Raw genomic sequence first — 11,571 nt, forward strand, 5'->3', positions numbered from 1 at the left:
GAAAGAAGATGCGGAGTGGGAGGGAGCACTGACCGGAAGGCGGTGACCTCGTTGAAGTCGTCGGTGGAGGCCATGAAGCCGATGGCGGCGGCCGCGAGGAGCGCCTGCGCGAGGCGGGTGCCGAGCCCCCAGCGCGTCCCCGGCGCCCCCATCAGGTCCACCATCACCACCCCGGGCGGCGGCGCGTTCGCGTTCGCGCCCTCCACCTCCGCCGCCGCAGCCGGAGCCGGAGCCGGGGCCACCGCCTGCCCCTGTCCCTCTGCCGCCGCAGCCGGGGCCACCGGCTGTATCTCTCCCTCTGCCGCCGGAGGTGGAGCTGGAGCCGGAGCCGGGGGCGGGGGCGGGCCCTGTCCCTGCGGCTGCGCCTGTGCCGCAGCATCCGGAACGGGAGGCGGCGGAGCGGGGTGGACGACCGGATGGCTGGCCCGCGGGAGCTGGACGGCGCCGCCGTGCGCGAGCCACCCAAAAAAGTTCTGCATTGCGCGCTGGCTGAGCTAGAGGAGATGAGAGCCACCACGCGGCCGGCCGGCGGGCCGGGGTTTTGGGGGATTTATGCGGGGAGGAGGAGCAGGGCCGGCAGGAGCACGAGCGCGTAGGCCCCGCCGCCGCCAAGGTGGTTTCTTTCTCGCTCTCGCTCTCACTCTCGGTCAGTGAGAGTGAAGTGAGCGAGGGCGAGCTTGCTCTGGCTCGGTTGGTTCGTACACTCTGCGCGTGGGGCCGGCCTTGAGTTTCTTCTCCCAGGCAGCTTCCGAGAAGCTCACCTCTCCTTCACGCCTAGGGCAGGCAAGCAAAACCGTGTTCGACCATGGACATACATATGCCTCGCACCAAGGCAAAGGCCAAACAAGGCAATGCCATACGGCAGCACGATGGATCCACATAGAAAACTCTCTCAATGCTTACATGTGCACTTTGTCTCCTTGTTTCCCTTTTTCCCTTTTTTGATTGATTGACTTCCCTTTCCCACACCATGTTTCTATATTCAAATTTCAAAGAAGTAACTAATGTGTTTTTTTCGAATAAGTAACTACTCAACCTGCAAAACTAAATAAAGTAACTACTTCCCCCCGTCCCATAATACAATACGTTTTTGCAGCTTGAGCTTGCAAAAACATCTTACATTATGAGACGAAGGGAATAACAATCATCCGCAACCCGGATTTGTTCAACCTACTTCCCTTCCGCCATGAAAAGCTGTCTATTATGCCTACGACTGATAAGGTCCACGCGGTTTTCAAATCTGCAAGTACTACATAAGGAGCTGCGACGGGATGGAGGGCCTTGACCAAAAAGTGAAGGGAGTGCCGTTGAAGGTGGTATTTATAATATTGGACAACCATCGATAAATTTAGACGTATGAACAATATTAGCTAGAAAGTAGTGATCAAAGAATATATGTTTATATAAACTATATTGAAGTGTCCATGTGAGATCTTATGTACCTTTTGTGTATTTATTGGGGACTGCTACGCGTCGACAGATGAATCTTTTTAGAAGATCCGCTGCCTCACGAGTCGTCAGATTTGGCACAACTATGGTGCTGAGTCGTCCTTCACTTTTGCAACATACGTTGTGGTACAGAACTTTTTTTGCAACAGAGGTTATGTTGCAGAAAATATTTATAACAAAGGTTGTGTTGCAGATTTTTTTTTGCAACAAAGGTTATGTTGCATCCTTTTTGGCAGGGGTTATGTTGCATCGATCTTCGGTGATTGCGGGTCATGCACTACAGTCGCGATGATTGCACCGTCGTAATGAGAGTAGGGTACCCTCACGTACCAGAGCGAAGGGGTGGAATGTCACCGCTATGGCGAAGAGGCGGGGTAGACAGACACCAATGGTGTTGTCAGAGCTAACCAAGGCGACCAGGCTGAAGGTTATGACAGCGCCGGAGTTTTTTTGGGCGGAAGCGGTGGCCGTGGTGGTAGTGGTGATCGCGGCTACCACTCCGGCCACACCGGTTTTTAGTACGAGTTGAAATGTTGAGGACCAAGGGAAATGCAAAAGATGTATCTCAATGTTATACCTATCTGATTTATCTCCAATCTCACCTCTGTTGGGGAACACGGTAATTTCAAAAAAAAATCTACGCACACGCAAGATCTATCTAGGTGATGCATAGCAACAGGAGGGAAGAGTGTTGTCCATGTACCCTCGTAAGACCGTAAGCGGAAGCGTTATGAAAACATGGTTGATGTAGTTGAACGTCTTCATGATCCAACCGATCCTAGCACCGAAAGTACGGCACCTCCATGATCTGCACACGTTTAGCTCGGTGACGTCCCACGAACTCTTGATCCAGCTGAGTGTCGAGGGAGAGCTTCGTCAGCACGACGGCGTGATGACGGTGATGATGAAGCTACCGGCGCAGGGCTTCGCCTAAGCACTACGACGATATGATCGATGTGGATTATGGTGGAGGGGGGCACCGCACACGGCTAAAAGCAATCAACTTATGTGTCTATGGGGTGCCCCCTGGCCACGTATATAAAGGAGGGGAGGGAAGAGGTGGCCGGCCCTAAGGAGGCGCGCCAGGTGTGGGAAATCCTACTAGGACTCCCTGAAGGAAATATGCCCTAGAGGCAATAATAAAATTGTTATTTATATTTCCTTATATCATGATAAATGTTTATTATTCATGCTAGAATTGTATTAACCGGAAACTTAGTACATGTGTGCATACATAGAGAAACAGAATGTCACTAGTATGCCTCTACTTGACTAGCTCGTTGAATCAATGATGGTTATGTTTCCTAACCATAGACATGAGTTGTCATTTGATTAAGGGGATCACATCATTAGAGAATGATGTGATTGACTTGACCCATTCTGTTAGCTTAGCACAATGATCGTTTAGTTTGTTGATATTGCTTTCTCCATAACTTATACATGTTCCTATGACTATGAGATCATGCAACTCCCGAATACCGGAGGAACACTTTGTGTGCTACCAAACGTCACAACGTAACTGGGTGATTATAAAGGTGCTCTACAGGTGTCCCCGATGGTGTTTGTTGAGTTGGCATAGATCGAGATTAGGATTTGCCACTCCGATTGTCGGAGAGGTATCTCTGTGCCATCTCAGTGATGCACATCAATATAAGCCTTGCAAGCAATGTGACTAATGAGTTAGTTGCGGGATGATGCATTACGGAACGAGTAAAGAGACTTGCTGGTAACAAGATTGAACTAGGTATTGCGATACCGACGATCGAATCTCGGGCAAGTAACATACCGATGACAAAGGGAACAATGTATACCGTTATGCGGTTTTACCGATAAAGATATTCGTAGAATATGTGGGAGCCAATATGAACATCCAGGTTCCGCTATTGGTTATTGACCGGAGACGTGTCTCGGTCATGTCTACATAGTTCTTGAACCCGTATGGTCCGCATGCTTAACGTTCGGTGATGATCGTTATTATGAGTTTATGTGTTTTGATGTACTGAAGGTAGTTCGGAGCCCCAGATGTTATCACGGACATGACGAGGAGTCTCAAAATGGTCGAGACATAAAGATTGATATATTGGACGGCTATATTCGGACACCGGAAGTGTTCCGGGTGATTTCGGAGAAAACCGAAGTGCCGGAGGGTTACCGAACCCCCCCCCCCCCCCCCCGCAGAGAACTAATGGGCCACATGAGCCTTAGTGAAGAGAGAGAGGGTCGTCCAGGGCAGCCGCGCACCCCCTCCCCCTCTAGTCCGAATTGGACTAGGGGAGGGGGGCGGTGCCCCCCTTTCCTTCTCCCTCTCCTCCTTCCTTTCCCCCTCCTAATAGGAGTAGGAAAGGGGATTCCTGCTCCTACTAGGAGGAGGACTCCTCCTCTCCTGGCGCGCCCCAAGGTCCGGCCGGCCTCCCCCCTTGCTCCTCTGAAGGAAATATGCCCTAGAGGCAATATAAAGTTATTATTTATTTTCCTTATTCATGATAAATGTTTATTATTCATTCTAGAATTGTATTAACCGGAAACATGATACATGTGTGAATACATAGACAAACAGAGTGTCACTAGTATGCCTCTACTTGACTAGCTCGTTAATCAAAGATGGTTATGTTTCCTAACCATGAACAAAGAGTTGTTATTTGATTACGAGATCACATCATTAGGTGAATGATCTGATTGACATGACCCATTCTATTAGCTTAGCACCCGATCGTTTAGTATGTTGCTATTGCTTTCTTCATGACTTATACATGTTCCTATGACTATGAGATTATGCAACTCCCGTTTGCCGGAGGAACACTTTGTGTGCTACCAAACGTCACAACGTAAATGGGTGATTATAAAGGAGCTCTACAGGTGTCTCCAAAGGTAGATGTTGGGTTGGCGTATTTCTAGATTAGGATTTGTCACTCCGATTGTCAGAGAGGTATCTCTGGGCCCTCTCGGTAATGCACATCACATAAGCCTTGCAAGCATTGCAACTAATATGTTGGTTGTGAGATGATGTATTACGGAATGAGTAAAGAGACTTTCCGGTAACGAGATTGAACTAGGTATTGGATACCGACGATCAAATCTCGGGCAAGTAACATACCGATGACAAAGGGAACAACGTATGTTGTTATGCGGTCTGACCGATAAAGATCTTCGTAGAATATGTGGGAGCCAATATGGGCATCCAGCTCCCGCTATTGGTTATTGACCAGAGAGGTGTCTCGGTCATGTCTACATAGTTCTCGAACCCGTAGGGTCCGCACGCTTAACGTTCGTTGACGATATAGTACTATGTGAGTTATGTATGTTGGTGACCGAATGTTGTTCGGAGTCCGGGATGAGATCACGGACATGACGAGGAACTCCGGAATGGTCCGGAGATAAAGTTTGATATATGGGATAATAGTGTTTAGTCACCGGAAGGGTTCCGGAAATCATGGAAGGGGTTCCGGATGTTTCCCGAAATGTTTGGGTACGAGAACACTTTATTTGGGCCAAAGGGGAAAGCCCACAAGGTTTTTGGAAAGCGCAAAAGGAAGTTTTGCGGAGTCCAGGGGCCAGACGCCAGGGTCCCTGGCGTCTGGGTCCAGACGCCGGGAACCCTGGCGTCTGGCCCTGGAGTCCGAGAAGGACTCTTGCCTTTCGGGTGAAACCGACTTTGTGGAGGCTTTTACTCCAAGTTTCGACCCCAAGGGCTCAACATATAAATAGAGGGGCAGGGCTAGCACCCAAAGATAGATCGAGAAACACCAAGCCGTGTGCCGGCAACCCCTGTCTCCTCTAGTTTATCCTCCGTCATAGTTTTCGTAGTGCTTAGGCGAAGCCCTGCGGAGATTGTTCTTCACCAACACCGTCACCACGCCTGTCGTGCTGCCGGAACTCGTCTACTACTTCGCCCCTCTTGCTGGATCGAGAAGGCGAGGACGTCACCAAGCCGAACGTGTGCAGAACTCGGAGGTGCCGTGCTTTCGGTACTTGCATCGGTCGGACGCGAAGACGTACGACTACATCAACCGCGTTGATATAACGCTTCCGCGAACGGATCTACGAGGGTACGTAGACAACACTCTCCCCTCTCGTTGCTATGCATCACCATGATCTTGCATGTGCGTAGGAATTTTTTTGAAATTACTACGAAACCCAACAGTGGCATCCGAGCCTAGGGTTTTATATGTTGATGTTATATGCATGAGTAGAACACAAGTGAGTTGTGGGCGATATAAGTCATACTGCCTACCAGCATGTCATACTTTGGTTCGGCGGTATTGTTGGACGAGACGACCCGGACCAACATTACGCGTACGCTTACGCGAGACCGGTTCTCCCGACGTGCTTTGCATATAGGTGCTTGCGGGCGACAGTCTCTCCAACTTTAGTTGAACCGAGTGTGGCTACGCCCGGTCCTTGCGAAGGTTAAAACAGAGTCAAATTGACAAACTATCGTTGTGGTTTTGATGCGTAGGTGAGATTGGTTCTTTTTTAAGCCCGTAGCAGCCACATAAAACTTGCAACAACAAAGTAGGAGCTAAATGGGCCTTAGTGGGCTTTAGTGGAAAGGAGAAGGGGCAGCCCATGATGGGCCGCGCGCCTCCCCCCTCCCCTAGTCCTATTAGGACCAGGAGAGGTGGCCGGCCCCCCCTCTCTCTCTCTCTCCCCCTCGAGGAATCCTATTCCAACTAGGATTGGGGAGGGAGTCCTACTCCCGGTAGGAGTAGGACTCCTCCTGCGCCCTCCTCCTGGCCGGCCGCACCCCTCCCCCTTGGCTCCTTTATATACGGAGGCAGGGGGCACCTCTAGACACAAGTTGATCCACGTGATCGTTCCTTAGCCGTGTGCGGTGCCCCCTGCCACCATATTCCACCTCGATCATATTGTTGTAGTGCTTAGGCGAAGCCCTGCGACGGTAGTACATCAAGATCGTCACCACGCCGTCGTGCTGACGGAACTCTTCCCCGACATTTTGCTGGATCGGAGTCCGGGGATCGTCATCGAGCTGAACGTGTGCTAAGAACTCGGAGGTGCCGGAGTAACGGTGCTTGGATCGGTCGGAGCGGGAAGACGTACGACTACTTCCTCTACGTTGTGTCAACGCTTCCGAAGTCGGTCTGCGTGGGTACGTAGACAACACTCTCCCCTCTCGTTGCTATGCATCACCATGATCTTGCGTGTGCGTAGGAGAATTTTTGAAATTACTACGTTCCCCAACAGTGATATGGCCAAGACATGATGCTAAATTTTATTATATGAGATGATCATGTTTTGTAACCGAGTTATCGGCAACTAGCAGGAGCCATATGGTTGTCGCTTTATTGTATGCAATGCAATCGCGATGTAATGCTTTACTTTATCACTAAGAGGTAGCGATAGTCGTAGAAGCATAAGATTGGCGAGACGACAACGATGCTACGATGGATATCAAGGTGTCGCGCCGGTGACGATGGTGATCATGACGGTGCTTCAGAGATGGAGATCACAGGCACAAGATGATGATGGCCATATCATATCACTTATATTGATTACATGTGATGTTTATCTTTTATGCATCTTATCTTGCTTTGTTTGACGGTAGCATTATAAGATGATCTCTCACTAAATTATCAAGAAGTGTTCTCCCTGAGTATGCACCGTTGCGAAAGTTCTTCGTGCTGAGACACCACGTGATGATCGGGTGTGATAGGTTCTACGTTCAAATACAACGGGTGCAAAATAGTTGCACACGCGGAATACTCAGGTTATACTTGACGAGCCAAGCATATACAGATATGGCCTCGGAAGACGGAGACCGAAAGGTCGAGCATGAATCATATAGTAGATATGATCAACATAATGATGTTCACCAATGAAACTACTCCATCTCACGTGATGATCGGACATGGTTTAGTTGATTTGGATCACGTGATCACTTAGAGGATTAGAGGGATGTCTATCTAAGTGGGAGTTCTTAAGTAATATGATTAATTGAACTTTAATTTATCATGAACTTAGTCCTAGTACTATTAGCATATCTATGTTGTAGATCAATAGCTCGCGTTGTTGCTTTCATATGTTTATTTTGATATGTTCCTAGAGAAAATTGTGTTGAAAGATGTTAGTAGCAATGATGCGGATTGGATCCATGATCTGAGGTTTATCCTCATTGCTGCACAGATGAATTATGTCCTTGATGCACCACTAGGTGACAGACCTATTGCAGGAGCAGATGCAGACGTTATGAACGTTTGGCTAGCTCAATATGATAACTACTTGATAGTTTAAGTGCACCATGCTTAACGGCTTAGAATCGGGACTTCAAAGACGTTTTGAACGTCATGGACCATATGAGACGTTCCAGGAGTTGAAGTTAATATTTCAAGCAAATACCCGAGTTGAGAGATATGAAGTCTCCAACAAGTTCTATAGCTATAAGATGGAGGAGAATCGCTCAACTAGTGAGCATGTGCTCAGATTGTCTGGGTACTACAATCACTTGAATCAAGTGGGAGTTAATCTTCCAGATAAGATAGTGATTGACAGAATTCTCTAGTCACCATCACCAAGTTAGTAGAACTTCGTGATGAACTATAGTATGCAAGGGATGATGAAAACGAATCCCGAGCTTTTCATGATGATGAAATCGATGAAGGTAGAAATCAAGAAAGAGCATCAAGTGTTGATGGTTGACAAGATCACTAGTTTCAAGAAAAGGGCAAAGGGAAAAGGGGGAACTTCAAGAAAAACAGCAAGCAAGTTGTTGCTCAAGTGAAGAAGCCCAAGTCTGATCCTAAGCCTGAGACTAAGTGCTTCTACTGCAAAGGGACTGGTCACTGGAAGCAGAACTACCCCAAGTGATTGGCGGATAAGAAGGATGGCAAAGTGAACATAAGTATATTTGATATACATGTTATTGATGTGTACTTTACTAGTGTTTATAGCAACCCCTCAGTATTTGATGCTAGTTCAGTTGCTAAGATTAGTAACTCGAAACGGGAGTTGCAGAATGAACAGAGACTAGTTAAGGGTAAAGTGACGATGTGTGTTGGAAGTGGTTCCAAGATTGATATGATCATCATCGCACACTCCCTATACTTTCGGGATTAGTGTTGAACCTAAATAAGTGTTATTTGGTGTTTACGTTGAGCATGAATATGATTTGATCATGTTTATTGTAATACGGTTATTCATTTAAGTAAAAGAATAAATTATTGTTCTGTTTACATGAATAAAACCTTATATGGTTACACACCCAGTGAAAATAGTTCATTGGATCTCGATCTTAGTGATACACATATTCATAATATTGAAACCAAAAGATGCGAAGTTAATAATGATAGTGCAACTTATTTGTGGCACTGCCGTTTAGGTCATATTGGTGTAAAGCGCATGAAGAAACTCCATGCTGATGGGATTTTGGAATCACTTGATTATGAATCACTTGATGCTTACGAACCATGCCTTATGGGCAAGATGATTAAAACGCCGTTCTCCGGAACAATGAAGCAAGCAACAGATTTGTTGGAAATCATACAAACTGATGTATGTGGTCCGATGAATATTAAGACTTACAGCAGGTATCATTATTTTCTGACCTTCAGAAGATGATTTGAGCAGATATGGGGATATCTACTTGATGAAACATAAGTCTGAAACATTTGAACAGTTCAAAGAATTTCAGAGTGAAGTGGAAAATCATCGTAACAAGAAAATAAAAGTTTCTACGATATGATCGCAGAGGTAAAATATTTGAGTTACGAGTTTGGTCTTCAGTTAAAACAATGTGAAATAGTTTCACTACTCACGCCACCTGGAACACCATAATGTAATGGTGTGTCCGAACATCATAACCGTACTTTATTAGATATAGGTGCAGTCTATGATGTCTCTTACCGATCTACCAATATCGTTTTGGGGTTATGCATTAGAGACAGCTGCATTCACGTTAAAAAAGGGGCACTATCTAAATCCATTGAGACGACGCCTTATGAACTGTGGTTTGGCAAGAAACCAAAGTTGTCGTTTCTTAAAGTTTGGGGTTGTGATGCTTATGTGAAAAAGTTTCATCCTGATAAGCTCAAACCCAAATCGGAAAAGTGCGTCTTCATAGGATACCCTAAAGAAAATGTTGGGTACACCTTCTATCACAGATCCGAAGGCAAGATATTTGTTGCTAAGAATGGATCCTTTCTAGAGAAGGAGTTTATCTTGAAAGAAGTGAGTGGGAGGAAAGTAGAAAACTTGATAAGGTAATTGTACCTTCTCCTTTATTGGAAAGTAGTTCATCACAGAAATTTGTTCCTGTGACTCCTACACCAATTAGTGAGGAAGCTAATGATGATGATCATATAACTTCAGATCAAGTTACTACCGAACCTCGTAGGTAAACCAGATTGAGATCCGCTCCAAAGTGGTACCGTAATCCTGTTCTGGAGGTCATGTTACTTGACCATGACGAACCTACGAACTATGAGGAAGTGATGATGAGCCCAGATTACGCGAAATGGTTTGAGGCCATGAAATCTGAGATATGATCCATGTATGAGAACAAAGTTTGGACTTTGGTTGACTTGCCCGATGATCGGCAAGCAATTGAGAATAAATGGATCTTCAAGAGGAAGACGGACGCTGATAGTAGTGTTACTATCTACAAAGCTAGAATTGTCGCAAAAGGTTTTCGACAAGTTCAAGGTGTTGACTACGATGAGAGTTTCTCACTCGTATCTATGCTAGAGTCTGTCCGAATCATGTTAGTAATTGCCGCATTTTATGAAATCTGGCAAATGGATAAACAAAACTACATTCCTTAATGGATTTATTAAAGAAGAGTTGTATATGATGCAACCAGAAGGTTTTGTCAATCCAAAAGGTGCTAACAAAATGTGCAAGCTCCAGCGATCCATCTGTGGACTGGTGCAAGCATCTCGGAGTTGGAATATACGCTTTGATGAGTTGATCAAAGCATATAGTTTTATACAGACTTGCGGTGAAGCCTGTATTTACAAGAAAGTGAGTGGGAGCACTACAGCATTTCTGATAATTATATGTGAATGACATATTGTTGATCGGAAATAATGTAGAATTATTCTGTAAAGCATAAAGGAGTGTTTGAAAGGAGTTTTTTCAAAGAAAGACTTCGGTGAAGCTGCTTACATATTGAGCATCAAGATCTATAGAGATAGATCAAAACGCTTGATAAGTTTTTTTAATGAGTACATACCTTGACAAGATTTTGAAGTAGTTCAAAATGGAATAGTCAAAGAAAGAGTTCTTGCCTGTGTTACAAGGTGTGAAATTGAGTAAGACTCAAATCCCGACCACAGCAGAAGATAGAAAGAGAATGAAAGTCATTCCCTATGCCTTGGCCATAGGTTCTATAAAGTATGTCATGCTGTATACCAAATCTATTGTATACCCTGCACTGATTTGGCAAGGGAGTACAATAGTGATCTAGGAGTAGATCACTAGACAGCGGTCAGAATTATCCTTAGTGAAATAAGGATATGTTTCTCGATTATGGACGTGACAAAAAGGTTCGTCGTAAAGGGTTACGCCGATGCAAGTTTTGACACTAATCTAGATGACTCTAAGTCTCGGTCTAGATACATATTGAAAGTGGGAGCAATTAGCTAGAGTAGCTCCATGCAGAGCATTGTTGACATAGAAATTTGCAAAATACATGTGGATCTGAATGTGGCAGACCCATTGACTAAAATTCTCTCACAAGCAAAACATGATCACACCTTAGTACTCATTGGGTGTTAATCACATAGCGATGTGAACTAGATTACTGAATCTAGTAAACCCTTTGGGTGTTGGACACATGGCGATGTAAACCATGGGTGTTAGAATCATTACTGTGTAATCTAGATTATTGACTCTAGTGCAAGTGGGAGACTGAAGGAAATATGCCCTAGAGGCAATAATAAAGTTATTATTTATTTCCTTATATCATGATAAATGTTTATTATTCATGCTAGAATTGTATTAACCGGAAACATAATACATGTGTGAATACATAGACAAACAGAGTGTCACTAGTATGCCTCTACTTGACTAGCTCGTTAATCAAAGATGGTTATGTTTCCTAACCATGGACAAAGAGTTGTTATTTGATTAACGAGGTCACATCATTAGTTGAATGATCTGATTGACATG

General features: G+C 45.4%; 1 protein-coding gene across 1 annotated transcript; it reads right to left on the bottom strand.

The window, feature by feature from the left end:
- Window positions 1–5: 5 nt before the first annotated feature.
- LOC125516827 (CASP-like protein 5A2) lies at window positions 6–761 on the bottom strand (the record flags this gene model as incomplete). Its single annotated transcript, XM_048682128.1, has 1 exon — window positions 6–761. A coding segment is annotated over exon 1 (474 nt), but the record flags the coding sequence as incomplete, so codon positions are not given.
- Between the last annotated feature and the right edge of the window lie 10,810 nt (window positions 762–11,571).

The sequence above is a fragment of the Triticum urartu genome, chromosome 6, assembly GCF_003073215.2.
Source record: "Triticum urartu cultivar G1812 chromosome 6, Tu2.1, whole genome shotgun sequence".
In the NCBI taxonomy this organism is placed as follows: Eukaryota; Viridiplantae; Streptophyta; class Magnoliopsida; order Poales; family Poaceae; genus Triticum; species Triticum urartu.